The 22,401-nt window shown below is 35.2% G+C and overlaps 2 protein-coding genes across 7 annotated transcripts in view; one reads left to right on the top strand and one right to left on the bottom strand.

Annotated features, from left to right (window-relative positions):
- The window catches only part of TPR (translocated promoter region, nuclear basket protein), an 85,279-nt gene extending 64,793 nt beyond the window's left edge, over nt 1-20,486 (bottom strand). For 2 of the 4 annotated variants that reach the window (XM_042976758.1, XM_042976760.1), the window contains exons 1-20: nt 20,467-20,485; nt 19,776-20,084; nt 17,938-18,042; nt 15,723-15,796; nt 14,121-14,217; nt 12,466-12,569; nt 11,939-12,103; nt 11,367-11,459; nt 10,651-10,731; nt 10,484-10,571; nt 9,632-9,772; nt 9,107-9,198; nt 8,637-8,834; nt 6,445-6,552; nt 5,078-5,304; nt 4,231-4,394; nt 3,446-3,579; nt 3,211-3,359; nt 2,036-2,198; nt 265-399 (exon numbers count right to left, since the gene is read on the bottom strand). In XM_042976758.1, coding sequence (XP_042832692.1) covers nt 265-399; nt 2,036-2,198; nt 3,211-3,359; nt 3,446-3,579; nt 4,231-4,394; nt 5,078-5,304; nt 6,445-6,552; nt 8,637-8,834; nt 9,107-9,198; nt 9,632-9,772; nt 10,484-10,571; nt 10,651-10,731; nt 11,367-11,459; nt 11,939-12,103; nt 12,466-12,569; nt 14,121-14,217; nt 15,723-15,796; nt 17,938-18,042; nt 19,776-19,926 — 2,469 coding nt within the window. In that variant the 5' untranslated portion in view covers nt 19,927-20,084; nt 20,467-20,485. Of the gene's footprint in view, nt 1-264; nt 400-2,035; nt 2,199-3,210; nt 3,360-3,445; nt 3,580-4,230; nt 4,395-5,077; nt 5,305-6,444; nt 6,553-8,636; nt 8,835-9,106; nt 9,199-9,631; nt 9,773-10,483; nt 10,572-10,650; nt 10,732-11,366; nt 11,460-11,938; nt 12,104-12,465; nt 12,570-14,120; nt 14,218-15,722; nt 15,797-17,937; nt 18,043-19,775; nt 20,264-20,466 lie in introns of those variants that run through there. The other 2 variants (XM_042976759.1, XM_042976761.1) reach the window with 2 other exon arrangements.
- The window catches only part of ODR4 (odr-4 GPCR localization factor homolog), an 80,657-nt gene continuing 78,582 nt past the window's right edge, over nt 20,327-22,401 (top strand). For 2 of the 3 annotated variants that reach the window (XR_006214166.1, XM_007096237.3), the window contains exon 1: nt 20,328-20,884. The gene's annotated coding sequence lies outside the window, so the exon portion shown is untranslated. Of the gene's footprint in view, nt 20,885-22,401 lie in introns of all 3 variants that reach the window. The other variant, XM_015543849.2, reaches the window with a different exon arrangement.

Raw genomic sequence — 22,401 nt, 5'->3', positions numbered from 1 at the left:
CTGAAGTTTTAAAATAAAAAATAAAAACAAAAATTTAATCTTGTAAACAACTCAACTGCACAGGACTCTGTAAATATAGATTTGAGGGTGAAAACTGCTAAATGCATGGTTTCAATCAGTTCTCTTTCAAGGTTTTATTTATATAATGCATGACAAAAGTGACAGAAAAATGTTCTAATTAAGAACCTGAGAGGATGCAATGTTAAAACTACTTATTTAACTAGAACATTTTTTTCTACAGGTTTTTTTTTTTTTTTTGGTTACCTGAATTGTTTGCAGGTTAGTCAGCAGCAAGTTTTGCCCTCTTTGTTCGGCTAACAAAGACTCTCTTTGTTGAGAAAGGCGGACTTCGGACAATTTAAGCATCTCCTTTTCCTTTTTCAAGTTTTCTGCTCTTACCTTGAGGCAAATACAAGTAAAAGAAAAAATTTAAAAGATCCCTCATTGTTATTTCTTTTTTTTTTAATTTTTTTTTTTAAACGTTTATTTATTTTTGAGACAGAGAGAGACAGAGCATGAACAGGGGAGGGTCAGAGAGAGGGAGACAGAATCTGAAACAGGCTCCAGGCTCTGAGCTGTCAGCACAGAGTCTGACGCGGGGCTTGAACCCACGGACCGTGAGATCATGACCCGAGCCGAAGTTGGCTGCTCAACCGACTGAGCCACTCAGGCACCCCCCTCATTGTTATTTCTTAATGCTAATTAGAGACGAGGACATTTCTTCATTACATAAGAATTTATAACTCTTAATTTTCAGGTGTTAAAATATGAAGCAAAAATTATGGGAATATCAATAGACCAAAGGAAAAAAATCTTGCAATTACCACAAATACTTAATGATTTCTCTGCTCTTAACAAATCAGACTTTGAAACAGCCAACAAAAAAACCTAAAACATCAGAGTAAAACAAAATTGCAAAATTTTGCTACATTCATACCTATATATTATTAAATTATGCAAGTTTTAGAACCAGAGCTTGGTTTCTAAGTATCTGGTTTGAGAATGATGACGGATTTATTTCCATTTTTTCTGCCTCATGAAGAGTACACTCTGAGTCTCAGGAGATTTGGAAGGGTGCTCTGAAAACAAATATCCTCAAAGTATTCATAACTACACCATAAATCATAAATGAGCAATCATAAAACTTACTCTCCCAGTTTGAAAAAGTGATGCTGTCCATTCCCCACAAATGAGTGGAAACATATAAAAATGAAGGGATGTAGCCAACAGAATTAGAAAACCTAGGTATAAGTCCCAACCAACCCATCTCTCACGACTATCTCAAACAGGAAATCATTTAAGTTTTGAATCTGTTTCTCAACCGGTAAAATGGGGGACAAGTGCACCTAGCTCACAATGATCAGAAAGTTGTGAGACAACTTTACAGAACAGTAAAACATTAAATAGAAATTCATCATCAAGAATCCAGTATAGTTGAAAGTACTGCCAATTTCTAGTAGATATTTGTATTCGTGTTGAAATTCAGAAATATAATTTATAAGATTTTTATATTTTTATCACAAATGAGCAAGAATGAATGAAATATTCATTTGTCTGTTACACAAAAAGTGATTTACAAATTTAGTATGAAATGGAAGACCTGTAAAGAAATCTTAGTCCAGAAAAGCAAATTTCTTTCCCCATTTAGTTTTGATAGAAACAATCACTAAACTGACGCACAACTAGGTATTTAGAAACTATGCTAATAAGGATTTGAAATCAGGGAGCCGGGATGTCAGTCAGTTGGGCGTGTGACTCTTGGTTTCAGCTTGAGTCATAATCTCAGTTTGTGGGTTCGAGCCCCATACGGGGCTCTATGCTGGCAGCATGGTGCCTGCTCGGGATTCTCTTTCTCCCTCTCTCTGCCCCTCCCCTGAGCGCACATGCACTCTCTTTCTAACAAATAAGTAGACTTGAAATCCATAAACCTCTCAAACACCTGTATCATATCAACCAGTGGAATCAAAGTAATAACTAAAAAACACATGCCAAATGCAATTTACAATGCAAATCAGATGAGGGAAATTGGTCTCACTTCTGCAACAGCCAGCTTTTCATTTGCTCCTCTCAAATCTTGCGTCATTGTATTGATAATCTGTTCCTGCTTTTGAGTTGTTGCAGTAAGTTTCTGATTTCTCTCATGTAGGGATGTTATTTCTCGACGATATCCTTCAACATTATCTTGTAACATTTCATAACTTATGTGAGAGAAAAGAATTCCATTAGCAACTGAAATACTGAATCCTAGCTTATTCCTTGAAGAACTTTACAACAGACTAATTTCACACGATTAACAATATGGAAAAAAGTACCTTGTGTAATAATGTAAAACCTTCAACTCCAAATTTAACAGTTAAATTCAAATTCTAAGTAAACTTTAAGTTCTCATTTCATGCTGAATTAACTTTTTAAGCTAGATTTTGATTCTTTTTAAGCTAAGAATTTTGATCACATTCAAAATAGCACCAATATAATGTTGATACATGAAACACCCACCACGATACAGAACGCAATTTATTTATGCATGGTTAGAATTTTGCAGATCCTTTTTTCCTCTATAATTCTTTCTACTATGTGCTTGAAAGCCTACAAATGGCTGGCTACAGTTATCAACATAGGGGAAAAAAGGTGCTTATATCTGGGGTATCAAACTGTTGGGACTGTATGGAGGAAACAACCTGCCATATGCTTACAAAAACCTAGTTTTATCATGCAGTATACAGAAATACATTTCATTCTAACTTACTAAACTAACAAGTATTTGATAGACCTACTAAAACTATAAAATGAGGTTTACTATTACTTTTATAAACGACCAAGAAAGTGAATTTTCTCAAAATTAACTGTCTAGTGCTTGCTTCTCTCCTACCTAGAAAAGGCTGAATGAAATTTGCTCACATTTTTCTCATCCTCTTATGCATTTATGAAATAATTTCGTCCTATAGAAACAGTAGATTGTTCAATCTCAGGAAGGAAAACCAGCAACATTCTTCACATCAATTTCAACTTATTAAAAAACTACCTGGCCTACTTAGGAAATGCCCAAGAGAATCATTAATCAATATTCAAAAATGAACCCCCACAGCCCTGGATTATAGTCCACAAATGAGTAAACTTTTGCAAACTAATCCTTGAACTGGATTCAACTGAATATTGAAGTTCAGACTATTTTTACTAAGACTATTAACTTATGAATAAAAGAAAACTTACCGTTTAGAAGCAAAATCTAGTTGTGTAGATATTTTGGTGTTTTGTGATCGCAAATCTGTAATTTGATCCTGAAGTTTCTCAAGCTGCTCATTTTGTATTTTTTCATTATCTGCCTTTTCTTTCTTGTAATTCTCAAAAATTTCCTGCAACTAAATATTGATGAAATTATTAAAAGATGACCACCTGTGTTCTCAAAGAATCTAACCAAGATAAAAGTGTCATGGTGTGTTCTTACCTGTTTAAGAGCAGCCTTTGCTTCTATAGCCTCTGCTGACTCAATTACAGGTACCGGAGCAGGAGTGGAAGCAGTCTGTGATGTACTTGAACGTTTCGGAGTTGATGCAAGAGAAATATCATCTAAACTTGAAGCTTCAGAAATGTAAAAGTAATAATGTAACATCTCTTTGTACATATGGCATTGCCAAAATAAACAAGCTCGACTTATTTAAACGAAACAGTAAGATTACAGAGATTATGAAAGAAGGAATCTAATGAACAATCTACCATGATCACTTTCAGTTTCTGGTTAGAGACAATATTTGCAAATGAAATGGTGAAACAAGACATAACTAAAAGGTCATGGAGATGTAATGTATAGTATGGGAATATGGTCAGTGATAGTGAGTTAACTCTGTATGGTGACAGAAGGTAACTAGACTTATAGAATGTGGGAGTCATTTCATGTTGTATGCAAACGTCAAATCGTTATGAGGTACACCTGAAATTAATAGTATATTGTATGTCAACTATACTTAAAAATAGACAAATATAGTAATTCATGGATTCTAAGATGCACACTTGTCAACAATGGTCAGAATTTCTTCTTTCTTAGTCATACCTAAAATGATTGTATGTTTTAGGATTGGTGATGTCATGATTGATCAATCACATATAGTAGATAAATTTGAAGCTACCATCAGTAAACACTGCTTATGTTGCAAAATCTATTCTATAATATACATTTAAAAAATATTTCCCAAAATTACTTGGAATTTTTTAGGATAATATGTAAAAACCTACCTTGTAAAGGAATGGCAACTCCTGTTGTTTGTGACAACAAAATACGGTACATATCACGCTGACGAACTATAGAATCAACAAGCTGCATTTGATGTTGTCGTGACTCCCGGAGTTGTTCTAATTCAGTGAGGGCATTCTCAAGTTTTAGCTGCAGCTCAGTGATTCTGTAGGAAAAGAAATCAGTCTATTTCACATGACTGAGATTGAGTTATAATATCTACTATAAATTCTACTGTATTTCAATAAACTATAAATTAATAAACATTTTACCATCTATCATTAAGCATAATGTTTTGTCTCTCTTATCTTTTCCTTCTTCTGCTGGTATTTTAAGAACCACTTTAAAAACCTCCACCATACAGGACTCAGGTACTCACCAATGTCACCTGAAAAATCTGTTTGCAAAAATCAAACCAATTCCACTCAGTCCAAATCTCAGTCTTGTTAGCCACTGCTCTTTCTCTGGCACCAAACACATTTTTGGAAAAAATTCGTTACTCTGCTTGAGTAATTCCTACATTACCTTCTCCATGAAGCCTGGTCTGTTTCCTTAAACCTAGGCTAGGTCCTCCACCTCTACACTCTCAAAGACAGACTTCTAGCCATTACAGAACTGAACACACGGGACTAAAATTATCCTACTTATTTATATACCTTATTCTATCTTACCATCAATCTCATCCACAAATTGAGATCCCTAAGAGTAAAAAAAAATTTTTTTTGTATTGTTGCTCAATTCTTTTTTCCGTTAAGTCATCATATTCCCAGTTTACAACACTATTAGGGACACGTAAGAACTTTTTAATAAATATTTTTGCTAAACAAACTGAGGTAATCAGTTGCTTACTTGGATGAAGTTGTTTCTTGTTCCTCTCTTTCTCTGGTTTCCCCAAGTTCCCTAAGGGCCACTAAGAGACGTTGATTTTGCTGTTGAAGTTCTTCAATATTTCTATAAGATACTAGATGCTGTGATATTACTTCAGATGAACTACTTATATCAGCGGAGCTCACTTCCTCATCACGAATTACATGATTACCCCTTGCTTCCTCAAGTTCCATCAAAAGCACTCTAATCTAAAAACAAAATTTTAATATATTATCAAATAGCATTGACTTTGATTCTGGAAATGTTTAGAATAAAAATTTTCAAATGAAAATATTACTTTATGAAAGCCATCAATATTAAATTATCTTAATATCAAGATTGTTTTAGATATTAAAACTTAAATTTTAATGGGAAAAACTATTTTTCATTTCTATAAAAGTGTCAATGAAAGCTGTTTTTTTTTTTAAATCACCAATTCACAATTCTAGAAGGATGGTCCCATTTTTGTAAAACAGTGGCCAAATAAAACACAAAGAAATATATACCTGTGTGTGTGTATGCTTGCACTTGCATGCTTATGTATATATTGTATGGTGCGGAAGAAGGACAGCATGAAAAATAGATTTTAATTCCATTCATATGAGGTTTTCATGTATGTGCGTAAACCTACACATAAAATTGAGGATAAAATATATGAACAAGATAGATCTACATTCTTGACTTACTCAGTTGGAAAAAAAAAGTCCCAGAGTAATGCATATAGCATGGTTTTATTTCAATAAAAACAAGGGGGGGGGGGGGGGGGGGAAACGCACCTGGGTGGCTCAGTCAGTTAAGCATCCAACTTCTGATTCTGACTCAGACTCAGGTCCTAGTCTCACAGTTCACTGAGTTCAAGCCCCGCACTGACAATGCGGAGCCTGCTTGGGATTCTCTCTCTCCCTCTCTCTCTACCCCTCCCATGCTCATACATGTGCTCTCTCAAAATAAATAAAAAAAACCAAAAAACAAAAAACAAGGAATGCTTATACATGTTCATGAATGTTCACATGTGTCTGCATATATATGAAAAAAGACATGAAAAAATGTTAGCACTGGTTATATTCTAGGACTTGAGTAGGAGGCAGAAACTTTTACTTATCCTTGAATTGTATCATTTATTACAATCGGTACTTGCAATTTGAAAATGTATCAAGTACTTAAAATATAAATGGGAAGGGTGATGAAAAAACAAAAAAACAATGACTAGCCTATAATTCTGTTAGAGTAGTATCCCTAACTGATGAGAACTTCAGATGCAGTAGTTCTATCTTAGATACCTGCAGATTCGATCACTACTGGGCAGTCTATACAGAAAAAAAAAGAGAAAAGAAACAAAAAATTCTAACCTGTTGTGAAAGATCTTTTATTTGTATTTCCATTCTTTGATTGTCTCTTTCAAGCACAGATGAATGTTTGTTAGCTTTATCAGTGTCCTCCTGCAATCGTTGAATCTCCTTTAAAACATAAATTCTAATGAAAATTCTGTATTCCCTTCTAAGATCTATACCAATAAAGTAGTTATATGAACAATAAAAATACACAGTGCTCAACTACTTCTGTATAAAACAGTAGTTTCTAAAGAGTTACTTCTCTACAAATATGAACACATACACTTCTTAATATCTCAAGTACTGCTTATCATTATGCTAATGCAAACAATGGAGAATTTGCCACTCCGAATTAACTGTAAATTACAATTATACAACCACATGAAATTAATAGTGTATATCAAATAACATCACACAAATACTCTCAAAAGCTGTGTTACTGAGATGAAAACAAAGGACTGTATTTTAATGCTAATCATTAATACGTTGCTTATCTGCAAATACATATCAAAAGTAAAAAATGTTGGGTAAGGGATGCATAAGACTTGTATAAAAAAGGCATCAGGAATTAATTCTAAAGAAGCAATAGCCAATGTTTCAAGGCTGTTAAAAAAAATAGCATAAGCAGTGCCTTGCTAAGTTTCGCATCACAATATCACTAATTTAGGGGCATACTTTTAAGGAGCCTGAAAAAAGCACAAAATTTGTTGAAATCTTATACTTTATCTCAAATCCATACAAATTTTGCCTCTTGATGAGCTTTTTTTACATAATAATGTTTTAAATACTATCCAAGTGAAAGATGGCTCATATTTATCCTGTGGTTTCAAGTACCTGAATGCACTGCCCTAAAGGTATGCATAAACCATTTTCTGTAGAAACAAGTATGTAACAAAATGAAGAAGGCAAATACTCATGAGAGATGGCAATGATACAAATCTGCTGAGTTTAAAATGGGATTAACTACGATGCCAAGGAAGAAGCAATTTGGTTATAAAACTTAAGTATCTAACAAATGAACATCACAGAATCTAGACTGGAGGACACATGATATTGGTTATGGACAAAAGATTCTACTATAAAGAAAATACAGAAATTATCTATAAATTCTTTACTAGTTTTAAAAAAGTATGTAAAGGATTTTTATTGTTATACCTGCACATTAGTGAAAAACAAATAGGTTTTTTCCACAATGACCATCTGCCCCTCTACTTCACTATCCTCTTCAGACAATAAGCTCCAGGCAAAACACTCTCAACAGTGAGAAACTCAAGATGATGTAATTATATCCAAGGGACTTCTTTTCGAACAATGGGGTTGGGGGTGTGTGTGTGTGCAGATTTTAAATGCCAATATTCTGTCAAGGCAAGACTGACAGATGTCATATAACCCAGGAGAAAGAGACCATTAAATATAATATACCCTGATTTAAACTGACAAGTAAACTGTAATAGCAACAGCAACAAAATTTTAAGTTTGAATTAAGGACCCTATTTATTTATACTAATCTCCAGGAAAAAAAAAAAAAAAAAGAAACTGATCAGTTTAGAACAGCAGATACAAATGGATTTAACTGAATTTTCTCAATAAAATTTGTTTAATAAACTTTGACTACTTCTCAGTAATATTAATAGTTGTACCCTAAAAGCAAAATTATCAGAAAGTTTTTTAATCATTATCTAATAAAAAGGAACCTTAAAAGGGAAGATATTTGTGAATTTCCTTGGTACTTCCAATTGGCAAAGAACAGTTAACAAAATAATGTACATAAATATTTGCCAAATTATGAAATGTTATAAAAAAGGAGTTCTTCTCTATGGTCAAACAATGTTACCATTTCTAGATAGAATATCAGAACCTGACTGACAAGGAATGACTGTGACAAATTTAAAAGAGTTCTATTACAAAGAGACTGTTATTTTAATTTGAAGAGAAGCCCAGCGAGATTTGGCTATTCATCATCCACTAGAGAATCCTACAGAAAACATCTCTAATGTCTTAAAAAATATAAAAGGCTCCCATAATTTTAGGAGAGTAAGAATAGAACATTTCATTATTACAGGTGTTTAATAAAGTAGAATTACCCTATTGCTGAAAAAGCACGATTAGCCTTTCCCAACTCAAACACTTTAATTCTAGGAAAGAATTACCTAGTAAATCATGTGTCATCTAGATTTTTCCCACAGCTAAAATTTAAGAATGGAACCAACCTTCATAGCTTGTTCAAGCTTAACAGATAAACTCGCCACAGCTTTCTGAGCACGTTCATACTCCTCACGCTGGCGTTTCAAAATTGGTGCTTTAGCTTCAACTTCTTTCACTATTTCATCTAGATATTTATTAATTCTTTTATTCTCTAGTTTCTCCAAAAGCAACTGATCCTGAGTTTCCACATAAGCATTATACAGCTGAAAGGAGAAGAGGGATTGTTTCAAATCTGAGCATAACAACAAAAGTATATACCTGTAATTGATACAGCCTCATAATAAACATGTGTTAGCACTTACATAAGACATTAATGTTTATTTACTATGTTGTAAGAACCAGAAACCAAGAAAGCTTTTCTTGGAATGTTCCAAGAAATCATCAGATGATTTTAAGAATAATTTTTCTCAGCATTAAATTTCAGCAAATTTCCTTTTGCTGAAGGAAAACAGTAAGATTTAAATACCATTCGTACCTCAGTTAATTTCATGCCAGGCTTCACTATCTTAGCTACAGCTGCTGCAGTAGGAGACATGGCTGCAAGTTCTTCTTCAGATAATATGGCTCCTGTGCCAAGACATAGGAATCTAGTGTATTTCTGTAATATTTCAAACTAAAGCCACTAACAGTTTTTTCAAGACGAGTAAAATGTGACACCTATGAAGCATTACATACAAATTCCTATGTGGATTTTACAATGGGGTATCAAATTGTCAGGTAACATAATCCAATTCTAAAAATCATGCAGTTAAGTATAGTTAAAGATATTCTGGAAGTTGACACATAAATTATGTGTGATCAAATGATAATTATACTTGACAATATAGTAAAGATACAGATAAATATTAATTTTAAAGTAAAAAATTCTAATTCTATAAATTAATGGAGTTTCCTTTATCACAACATGATAAAGAAATACTATTAGCGGAAATTAGTAAGAACTATGTAGGAAGTTCTAGTACTTCATTCAAACCATTATTAAGTACCTATTAATCCATACCTTTACGTTTTGTGGCAGAAAGCAGGTCATTTGCATTCTCTAATTCCTTCTCCAACTTTCCTATTTTCTCAAGCATTTCTTTTTCCATTTGATCTTTAGATTCCTCCACTTCTAGAAGATGATCTTGAATTGCTTTATTGGCTAAAAACATTTTTAAAGACAATATCCAAACATACAATTAAAATCTTGGAAGTTTATAAAACGTAACAGAATAGTCATTATTTTTCCCTTCAGTAGACAACATTAAATTGTAGACAGGCTATGGTTTATGGCTGACAGTCACCCTCTGAAAGTTCTTGCTCTACATTCCTTAAATGTCCTAGCCTGGTGAATCTACTTCTCCTTTGGATGTCTCCAATCTAAGGGGAAAATAAGGGAATTCAGATTGTAAACAAGTGGCTCTACGTATCTCTTTGATTTTATTCTGATCTTTAGAACACAGAAAATGACTGGAAAAAGATCATACGAAAATGAAGAATATAAGAAAATCAAAGACCCTAAAAGACAAAATTTACAAACTGAAATGTTAGGCTTATTTATGGAGTAAGAGAATACCCAAACTACTCATCAAGTAAGTGTCTCATAAATGGAAGAAAAATTTCCTTTAGAAATCAGACCATATATAAGATTATAAGATGAAAAAAACAGAAAACTAGTAGCTAACTCTATTTTCAAAATAGAAAATATCTGCTGAAAATAGAATTCAAAGTTTCTTACTCCAAGAATCTTTCTTCTATACCAAATTTTGTCTCTAATAAGATTGCCTTCCAAATCCAACAACCTACACAAATGTGAAGAAAAAAAACACCTTTTATCTAAAACCAAAAATAATCCCCATAATTTAAATCTTACCTTCTCCAGCTTCTTTCAAAAGTTTGTGCAGTTCATCTACTGCTCGGGTCAGTTCATTGCTCTTTGCCTCGGAGTCATCAGCAGCACTCTAAAATTTAATCTTACAAAGTTATTTGACATCCAAAAATGCAACAGTAGGACACTAAAATGTGAGGCTGGGCATTTACCTTGTATAGATTAGAGAGTTTTATGTGAGCATTTAATTCATTGTGGAATTTCTCTTCCATACTGGCCTGCTGTTCCTTGGCCTGCAAAAAAGACCCAATTACAGCAGTCTCATCTGAACTGAATTTAGAATGCTTATCAAAGACTAAGATAAAAAATACAATTTACAAAGAGATAAAAATTAACATCAATTTTCATGATAAAGGTGAATTACCTTAAAAACAAAAATATGTTTTTATCTTAAAGTGTAATACATAAATACTAAAATTAACCATACTCATTTTCAAACAATATATTGGATATTGGATAAACTACGTGATTGCCTTTTCTGGGTCTAGCTATTTTAACCTAGCTACATCATATCAGTATCCTGGCCATTTTATGGTGCCAGAAATAGTTCACAACATGAAATCATTTTAAAAATAATAGCGTCATAAATGCTTTTTTTTTTTAATTTTTTTAAATGTTTTTTTATTTTATTTTTGAGACAGAGCATGAGTTGGGGAGGGTTAGAGAGAGAGGGAGACACAGAATCCGAAGAAGGCTCCAGGCTCTGAGCTGTCAGCACAGAGCCCGACGCGGGGCTCGAACTCACAGATGGTGAGATCGTGACCTGGGCCGAAGTCAGAAGCTCAACCGACTGAGCCACCCAGGCGCCCCGCCTTATAAATGCTTTGACGATTTTATAAAAGAGAAATTTTAAAGTGGTCTTCTATACCTCTTTTAGTTTGGTCAACAGCTCTTCTACATGTTTTTGAAGATTCTCATTTGACATCTTCAAGCCATTCATCTGTTCTTCCATTCTGGAAACCTAGGAACAAGAGAATTGGGTAGAGGGAAGATGTTGTATTAGCTGAAATTAATTTTCAATTACATAACATAAACGTATGTTTCGATAAACATAAAGTTTAGCTGCCAAGTGAAAGCAAAATAATCCCCAAACCCAAAAAAGGATTTCATATAAAATATGTATATGTAAGAGAATGAAAAATAACAGCTCACAGAACAATACACTTGGATTTAGTTGACAAAATTTATCACCACTTCTTAAACAAGTCTTAAAGATATATAAAAAAATAGTAGAGAGTATCAAAATTCATCAAAGAAGATCTTAAAATATTTAATTATATGCAACTGGTTCATTTCCTAGGCCAAATGTTTGAGTTATGTCCTCCACATTTCTAACATTATAATACATTTCATTTGGTATACCCATGGAATATTTTTGTAATAACCTGGCACATAAATGTAAGTTTTAACCAAAATGAAAAAAAAGTTTTACTAACTTACCTCTTCTTTTTTGTTTTCAAGATTACATTTAAGCTCTAGAATCTCATTTCCTTTTTCTCTGCCAAGAGCCAGAAGTTCATCAGTTTTAGTTTTCAACTCTGTATTCAGCCATGTATTCTGATTATGTAATAACTCCTTTTCTTGCTCCAAACGTTTTTCTCGATACTAAAAATATCCAAGAAAATCATGTTTACAATTAAAGACAATATAGGGCTAATAAAAGATTTTGTCTGTAGCTAAAGAACACAAGCAGAATCTTATTTTAACGGAAATAAGTATTTGCATGCATTCTTAACAGAAAATAGGTAATCAGGTAAGATAATCATATCAAGAACTATAAGAAACAAACATCACATAAACACTTCAATTAAAATGGCCATAATATTTAATTAATTCCCTGATATTAAACAAAAACAAAAACACAGATTTTAATCACTTTATAGATAACCTGCCCACATTTAAAATTTAATTTAGGGAGTTTTAAGCAAACATTGTATTTTGTGCATTAGAAATTATTTGTTACTTGCTTTAACAGAAACATCAGAAGCTTGAAGTTCATCCAGTTTTAACTGAAGATCACCCTTTGTGGCATTGCTTTCTTTAAGTTTTTCATTTAGACGTTTAAAATCCTCTAGAAAGGTCAGAAGAGAATTTGAAAATAATGACTAATTAATGTTCAGAGAAACCAAACATCAAAGATACATCTCTAGAAAAACAAGCAATTAATACAAAGTAGTTCTCGACTTCTTTATTTTGTTTCTGTCATACTTAGTTATAAATTTAATTTAAACATGCAGATGATAAACCAAATTTGTGCACCCAAGCCAACATATAACTTACACTGGTTATTTTAAATGCAGTATCTTAAGCTAAATATGCAAATTAGCATTAATTTTCCTGATATATACTTACAGATCTATTAAAATTTCATAAATAGCCATTTAAGTTAAAAAGCAGTGATAACAAAAATCTACTCAACAGAGCCAGAACATGTACATGCTTAGTTTTCTATATACTCCTTACAGCAAAGTTTTATTAAACTTTTTTTTTTAATGTTTATTTTTGAGAGAGAGTGAGCATAAGTGGGGGAGGGGAAGAGAGGGGGACAGAGGATCCAAAGCAGGCTCTGCAGTGACAGCAGTAAGCCCTATGTGGGGCTCAAAGTCACAAACTGTGAGGTAAGGACCTGAGCCATAGTTGGATGCTCAACTGACTGAGCCAACCAGGTTCACCTACATGAAAGTTTTTATTAAAAAAAATTCCGGGGCACCTGCGTGGCTCAGTTGGTTAAAGTGTCCAACTCTTGATTTTGGATCAGGCCATAATCTCATGGTTCCTGCGTTCAAGTCCTGCATCAGGCTCTACACTGATGATTGAGATTCTCTCTTCTTCTCTGCCACTCCCCTGCTTGTGTGTATACCCTCTCTCTCTCAAAATAAACAACAAAAAAAAAATGTTTCAATTTTATCTACCTATTAGTTGATCAACTTCATCAACAAATACTCTGAAGTAACTTTTCTGAGACTGGAAAAGTATACTTACCTAACTGAATAGTACTGTATAGCAACATAAATAATTGAAAATTCTTCCATTAATAAAACTTCAAAAATTTTTAAAAAGTAACCAAAGGGAATTTGATACATTAAACTGCTTAAGAGTCATGTTTACCTTAAAACATCAACTGTTTCACATACTATCTACTATCTATCTTACGTACGTGTGTTACTTAGCTTATGTTCCTGCCTGGTAACTCCTTCAGTCTGTAGTTTTAAATATAAGCTCTCCTTTCAGGTTCTTCTACATATTGAATGTTTATGGACAGTTTATTCCAGCAAGTGTGTCTGTATAAAATGAAGGAGTTTAGCCTCTACAACTAAACACTTAAACTGCTTCCAATCTGATGTTATAAATAACGCTGTAGTGTTAGCATGTAAATCTCGGTTCAAATTACAACTTCTTAGAGATGTTTTTCATTTATGCATACTTATCTAGACACTGCTTTAAAACCTTGGTAATGATCTAAAGACAAACGAGTGGCAGACACAATAGGATATTACATTGAATTATATTCTGCGCTATGACAAAGAAACACCAGCAACAGAAATGGACTGAGGATTAATTCCTAGCACTTTAAGAAGAGACAGGAAAGAGTGAAGTTAGAGCCTAAAGTATTTTCTCATACCTGTTAAATATTCAAGTTCTTGAGATAGTCTCTCATTGGTTCTAACTAAGTCTCTTTTCTCAGCTTCTAATTCTTCTTTTGTCCTTGTAAACTGGCTCTATCATGTAAAGGAGAAGCATAATACATTTAAATTAAAAAATAAAGTTGATTAATCATTATAGGAACTTGAACACAGAACTTTAACATTAGCTGTGGTTTAAGAATGGTTGGTTTTTCCTTATAACTTAATACATTTAAAAGTTTAAAAATTACCCATAATCTCAACACTTCTATTTATATTTTGCAGTTTTAAAAATTATTTTTCATAGCTTATGAAAAAATTTCCCATATCATTATTTATCACTTGGAAATGTCCTAGTTACTTAAACATGACTTTGTAGACAGGACATTTTATTTCTAATTTTTTGCTGCCATAAAATACAATTATGATGACTGTCACTGTATTTACACCTTGGTTCAAATTATTTTTTTAAGAAAGAGCCCTAGAAATGGAATGTCTTAAAACCTTTAATATATTTTGTCAACTGTTTTACAGCAAGATAATGGCAATTAACATGCTTTGATTCATAAGCACCAATCTCAAGCCACTCATGCCAGAACTGAAGATTAAAAAAAAAAAAAAAAAAAAAAGAAATCAATGTTCACAGGAGGAGGTAAAAAATAATTACCTGATTGTTTTATCTGCATTTTTCCTTAAAAATTTTTTTTTTATTTTTTTGCATTTTTCTGATTACAAGTAAAGCAGAGCAACCTTTCACATTGCCATAGACCATTTGTGCAGCTTCCTGTTGTTTTTTTTTTTTAATTCCTTTGCCCATTTCCCCCTTGAATGATTTTTCTTTAAGGATGAAAGCAGTCATGTATTAAGGATCCAAACAGTCATATTTTAAATGAAAAATACTTAATAGCTTCCTTGTGTTTTAGTTCTATGCAGAAAATTTTAAATTTCTATTGGATTAAGTCTAGCACTCTTTCCCATTGTAAGTACCTTTAATATACCAAGTACATTTTAATTTCAAATCAAACACAAGTTTTAAAAAAGCAATAGCAAGAGGCTGACATTCCATCTAGTTTCTCACGGACTATGACCACTTTATTAAACCAATGGGTGACCAATCCTCATGATCATATTCTATCTGTTATTCTTCTTACTACTCTAAAATGATTATTATATGGATTCACCCATATCCCCAACCAGATCACAATAGTTGAAATACTGCCTGAGCAATAGTAAACATTAGAGAATTTCTAGGTAGGTTAAGTAGGTGGACAGATAAATCTGTGAATGTCTATCCTACCTACAGTTCTATGGCACTTTATTTACAACGTGAATTTCTGGAAAAAAATCACAACCTTAAGAACTACAGAGTTAAAAGCAAGTTCCCTTTTATATTAAGCACTAATACATTCTGATGAGTAAAAAAAATGCTCAATCAATAAAACACATAAAGGACCAATTAAGGAATATATATTTATGCATTTTTGTTTAGTGATAGAACACGCTTCATTTTCCCATTAAGTAATGAGTAAACACAACCAGAATAGAATACTTCCTCAAGTATCATGTTTATAGTTAGCTTTATTCACAAAAATAACTTTTACCTGAATGGCAATATTGCGATCCTGAGCAACTTCAAGTTCTTTATTTTTCTCAGTTAGTGCCTTCAGTTGATTGTCTGAATAAAAGGAATTTTATGAACTTAAAAACTGCAATGACGGTTTTCATCCAATTGCCACCCATATGTATTTCAAAATGAAGAAACTGAGACTCAAAAAGACCGAGTTGTACATTCCAAATTCATGAATATTCCAAGTTTACTTGTAGACCAAATTTTTAATTGTGCTATCCTGTCTCCAAAATCACATTTCTGATCATTCTAACCAACATTTACAGGAAAACGCATATGTAGTTCTCACGTTTATCATTTTTCCAGGACATCTCTGAGTCAATCATAAAGAGTAAATTATATTTACAAATAAGAAAATTGAGTAAAAAAAGACAAAACCAAGAAAGTAAATAACAACATTTAAAGTATAGAAAATGTATACAGAGCAAATAACAATAATGGATAATTTTAATTCAGCTTGTTTATCACTTTAAAAAGAGCCTTTACCATGGAGGGAAAAAGTTATGCTTGATACTGAATTATCAAACCCACAATCTCCACTCATAATGGTCTATCTTCCCTTGTACAGTCTCTCCCTTAAATGCACACAAGTAACTAGGAAAAATATACTTCCTGAAACTTTCCTCCATTAAAATACATCTATATTATTTACGTGCTAGCAATTTAATGACTAAATACATTATCACTATTTCCGATCTTAAGTTCTATTTAAACAGTTGGCTTATTATACAGAAAAATCTTGTTAAATTAGTGTAAATTTTCTATTTTGTACTTGTATCATTTGCTGCTTTCCAAAAGCACAGATTTAGAATGATAAACTAAAAAAACACAAACATAATTGTATACTCCTAGAAGGCATACTAGATGCTTATTATACAGAAAAATCTTGTTAAATTAGTCTAAATTTTCTATTTCACACTTGTATCATTTGCTGCCTTCCAAAAGCGCAGATTTAGAATGACAAACTAAAAAAGCACAAATATAATTGTATACTCCTAGAAGCCATACTAGATGCCTTGTGTAAATAGACTCATACACCTGAAAGTATAAAATAACCAAACTTATGCAAAACTGTGCTAACTTCACACAGGAAGGACTGCATGTGTACTGTTCAGCACAGTATCAAGTACATAGAAGACAAATGATAGGTTACCCTCATCTTTTCCAGATCTCATAAAAGGAGCAATAATCCAGTAATTTTCCTGAAATTCTTAAGTACCACAGCTCTACAGACCTAGTTATCATGCCAAAACAGAACTAAATACAGATGGATGAACCAGATGTAGCTACTCGAGAAATTACTTACACCTTCATTTCACGTGTATATATATCATCGTACATATATGTCGTATTTTTTAAAAAAATTAAGTGCTTCAAAATGAGCTGAAAAAAACTATGACCTAAATACTCGATGGCCACAGACCTGGTTAAATAAAAAGGTTGAAGTGTTAACCATTCTCTTGATTATTAGCTTCTGTGTTCCCAATCAAATTAAAAACCCAGCTATCCCCAATAATACCATGTCCCTACTCTAGAAAGCTCTTGCCTGACATTTGCTTTCTTCTATCATAAGCAAAACATATAATACACATCATTTTCCTAAGAAATGCCACGACCTTTAACTGAGATCTTGTGTACCTTCTAGAACTTAATGATAGAAGGAAACTAATTAAAAAGGAAATTACTCAGCTTTCACAAGAAATGGGCCTTAAAGAGGAAATATCCTGGGATTCATACACATTTGTAAAAATTGTGACAGTTAAAATTATAATAATAGAACTAATAGGCTTTAATCTTCAACATGCAAATAATAAAGTTACTCTCCTTAATCACACTTTCCGTTGCATAATGCTTTATGACTTTTTATTTTTATTTTTTTTTCCTATAAATTTTAGGTTCTTTTATTCTATTGATTGCTTTATGACTTTTTAAAATGTTTTCAAACATCTCTCATTTGATCTGTACAGTTGTGTAAGCAGACGGACAGGTGGTTCTAGCCATTTTATATGTTATGATTTACATGTGGCAAAAGAACTTTTTAACAGCAGAATTGGAACTCAGATCTCCTGACCATTAAGCCCTATGACAATCACTATTTTCATAAATAGTAATGTTTCCAGGGCACACAAAAAGGTATCTAAAAATCTCCATTCTCCAAGAATAAAATAAGGACACAATTAGATACTTACTGAGCTTCTCGAGCTCAAGCCTCAAGCTTTGGCACTCTCGGGTTTCATTCACAAGCCTCTCCTGACTGTGGGACAGCCTCTTCTCTATCTCAAAGTATTGTTGTTCTTCAGAAGAGCAGAGGAAAAAAAAAATGAAACACACATGTGCACATACTGTCAATACTGCTACTTATTTTTAATAACATTGATTTTAATAGTTAAGACACAGTATTTGAATCTCACTCCAGATAAGAGAATTTAAGTAAAGGTACACAGAGCACTGAAAGGACTTTAACATTTCCTTATATACTTATCTATGTATGTATATATGAACATATACATGTATATGAAAGAAAACAAGAACTAAAGAGAGTTTTACAAATTACTCCTCTGTCTATTCACAAGACTGAAATTCTTCAAGGTAGGCAAAATCTCTTATCTTAGTATTTTCCCCACACATTACTTTTTAGCATAAAGCTGACACACGTACAAAAAACCTTATTAAATGGAGAAAGAATACTTAATTAAAAACTGCTTTGTTTTAAAAGGTTGTGTAAACAGACTCATACACCTGAAAGTATAAAATAACCAAACTTACGCAAAACTGTGCTAACTTCACACGGGAAGGACTGCATGTGTATTGTTCAGCACAGTATCAAGTACACAGAAGACAAATGATAGTTATGTGTAAATTAATGAAAAGAATGCTGTATACAACCTTCAGTGTTGGGATTCAGGGAATTATTAAAAAAATTTTTTTTAACGTTTATTCATTTCTTGGGAGAGAGAAGAGAGAGAGACAGACAGAGACAGCATGAGCGGGGGAGGGGCAGAGAGAGAAGGAGACACAGAATCCGAAGCAGGCTCCAGGCTCCGAGCTGACAGCACAGAGCCCTGTACGGGGCTCGAACTGATAAACCGAACTGATAAACCGTGAGATCACCACCTGAGCCTAAGACGCTTAACCGACTGGGCCACCCAGGCGCCCCCAGGGAATTACTTTTTAACACCAATTCTGCTCGATAATTACATTTTTTTGAAGTGATAATGTATTCAGAATTTTCAATCAATTTAGCAAAAACAGCACCATAACCTCCCCCCCTCCCTCAAACCAAGAAACTTACAGAGTTTCTATTTCTAACCATAATCACGGTGGTCTTAATCTCTCTTCAAGGATGTTCAAGTCACTGTCGCCGGTAACTTTACTTGAGGGTCTGCTAGAGGTATCTATAAACAGGTCTTGACATACTTCCTATTAAACTCCAGCTTTTACAGAGAAATCCAAGGTATCAAACTTACTTAACCTATTTACGATCGCTGCGTTTCCAGCGCTGTTATGCACCTACTCATTTTTGTGAGTATCGACATCGTTACTGGACCCGCTCGAAGGGCTAAAAAACAGAACTAGGTGCACGAAGTGGTCAGTTCGACAAAGGCCTTTGAAGGCAGGTGACCGGAAAACTGAACGGCAATCGCGAGCATTTTACGCGCCACGTAAAGACACGGTACTCTAAGCTTAGAGGGAGAGGGGTCGCGCGGACTGGCTGGCTAGTCCGGGGTAAAGAAACCCAGATCTTCACAATTTGTGTGCCGACCAACGTTAAGTGTCCCTATGTGAGACTACTCTAACTACAAAGAAAACGGAGCTAAATGTAAATTCAGTTTCAAACAAAAGGGCTCCTTCCTTTCAAACTGTGAGGGAAGCAGGTAAGAGAAGGCCTACAGGAGGGCGAGGCAGCACAGGGAAGCGATGCCATCAGCGAAGTCGTACGCAGAAAGCGAGCTTGCAAGGGGAGAAGACCAGCCATGGCTACGGAGTCGGGCCCAGAACCACGGGCGGGAAGAGCGTCGCCACTTACCACTCTCCACCTTAAATTTCTCATGCCGCCCCTTCAGGCCATCGATCTCGGACTGCTGGTCGGCAAGGAACTTTTCAAGTTTGTTCTGGACGGACTTAGGCAGCTTGTTCAGTTCCGTGCGCTCCAGGACTTGCTGCAGCACCGCCGCCATGTCGATGTGGCCGGGGGCCGCGGGGCCAGCGGCCGGCGGAGCAGAACCGGAGAAGAAAGGCGAAGACCAAGAGGACCCAGAAGCCTGGGCGCCCGCCTCGACCACCTCGCTCCGGGGCTCGCGCGCGCCTGCCCGCCGGAGACTCCCGCGGCGGGACCCTGGGAAATCGAGTCCTGCGTTAGGCGCCGCCGAACGCGCCACAGCGCCCGCGCCCGAAGTGCGCGCGCAGCCGCCGGAAGGTGGGCACCCTGGGTATCCGAGTTCAGAGGCGGCCTCTGACCCGGCCGGGCACTCCGATTTCCGGCTCCCCAGTCCACCCGCTTCAAGCCCCACAGACCTGTGGGAAATGTAGTGTTTTTTTGTTTTTTGTTTTTTTTTTCCTCAATCCCTTCGGCAAGCCTGATTGCGCACCGCCCATTCCGCTTCCTCTTTTCTCCCCGCCCCCCGGCTCTCCTCAGGCCGTACGACTACTGTCCGCGAGATGGCGCCACGGAGTATTCGTCAACTCACGTCCCTCCCTGAAGAGCCAGGCGACCTTACCGTCAAAGCTCCGGGATGCCATGGGTCGTCCTCTTTGGCGGCTTCTAGACACTGAGCCACTAGAGGGCATCGGTCCGAACACGGTTGAACGGCAGGCGCCGGGCTACCGCCACGCTCTCAATGGCGCCCGGAAGGGGGCGGGGTGGCGACCGCAGTCCCTTTGGCTGAGGTGCTGCGATGAAGGAAGGGGGGCAGCGTGCGTCATCAGTATGCGCCACTTGACTCCCGAGACCCTGGGTTTGGAGTGGGAAGTGAGGTGTGGGAAGTCTGTCGCTTTCTGATGAATTCATTGGCTGTGGAATTTGGACCCGAGGGGAATCTGGCCCCTGGAGGCTGGTTCTTGCACCTTAAACCCCTTTCTCGGGAGGACGGACGGTTCGACAGGTTTGCCTGTCATGCGTGCAGAATCTGACTGCAGGTGAGTCGGCCTACGTGAGTGTGAGGGTTGAGTGTGTGCACTCGGGCTCAGAGAACCTCCTTTTGAAGGAAGGAAGTAAGGAAGAGACCGAGTGTAAGAAACATATGGGCAGACATTCCGGCACGAGATTCAAGTCCAGCTTTGACAAAACTTAACTTTGTTTAAAAAGGCATACTTAGAGCCTGTGTGTGTGTGTGTGTGTGTGTGTGTAGCGGAGTAACAGTGAGCCAACAGGAATTTAAGGCGCTCGTTTCATTTTTCTTTGTTTTAAGGTGATACTGCAGAAAGTGTTACCGTATGTTTCTACTTCTTGAATGGAGAAACTATATACAAAAGTTTTGTGTTGTAACAAAAGTTTTAAAACACACTGTTAAAAACCGCTTATGACCCTGCCTCTATAACAGAACTACTTGTTTCCAGATCGTAATTCTGTGACTTTTAAGCCGAACCTGTAGATTATTTCATATTTAAATATGCCTCTGAAAGAATTTATTAGGTCCTTTATTGCAAATAAAGTATTCCTAATGTCATTCTCCTGCAGTTCCCACAGTAGCAGCCCTTTTGTGAATATCAGTAAGGAAAGATTTGATTTTTCTCCAAAGTATTTTATGTAAGCATGTTAACTAAGGTTGCTGGTATGGGTAGCACTGTCTTAGGTCCCTAGCCCACTATTCGTGATTTGGAAAATGCAGATATTCTGTGTTTGGACTCACAGAGTCCTAAAATTAGATGGGTTTTCAGACTTGCCTGATCCAAATTCTTTATTTTGTAGACTAGGAAATCTCTCTTTTGTAGAGATTGAGCTGTCTCAAGTCACAGTGCTTGGACAATTTGCATAGCTTATGCTGTCACACAATATTTCAGGATAAATTGAACTGTATTAGGCAAGATGTACATTTTTAGTAGGGTTTTTGTAAAGTATGGTCAGCTATAAAAAGTTTTGAAGAAGCACTAAAGTAATATGGTTACTAGGTGATAGTTTGGAAAAAATAGGATTGCAAAGTTACATTTCATTACTTTGGAGTCATTGTCACTGCTTTTTCTTGAAGAATTAAGGATTATTAAGACAGAAGGAAAAGTAGAATAGCACAATGAAGAAGAGGAAAGTTTAATATGTTAAGGCACTATTAAAAATGGAAAGACTTTAAATTTATAGCAGCGTTACTGATTTAGATAGGCAGTTCTAGACTTAGTCTAAAGAGAAATTTTGTGCAAACCCCATTTACTTGCACACTTGTTGGAAAAGAGCTAGGAAGAAATGTGATGCATTTTGAGACAAAACTGAACAGGCTTTTTTGAAAAAACAACACCCTGTAGACAGTTTCAAACTGGAACCAATTTGCTGGGCTTTACTTTTGGAGTAATGGAAAAATCATTGTGACTGGTGATTTTCTTTACGGGTGTCAGATATGCCACTGCAGCATACTTATAGTTGCCTTGGCTTTATTGTGCCAAAAGTTTGAAATCTTTTCCAGAACTCAAATGACTCTTATTCCTATTCAAAATGCTGCAGCTGT

Source organism: Panthera tigris, chromosome F3 (assembly GCF_018350195.1).
Source record: "Panthera tigris isolate Pti1 chromosome F3, P.tigris_Pti1_mat1.1, whole genome shotgun sequence".
NCBI lineage: Eukaryota > Metazoa > Chordata > Mammalia > Carnivora > Felidae > Panthera > Panthera tigris.
Note: the sequence above shows the minus strand (reverse complement) of the source record. Positions and strands in the feature narration are given on the sequence as shown.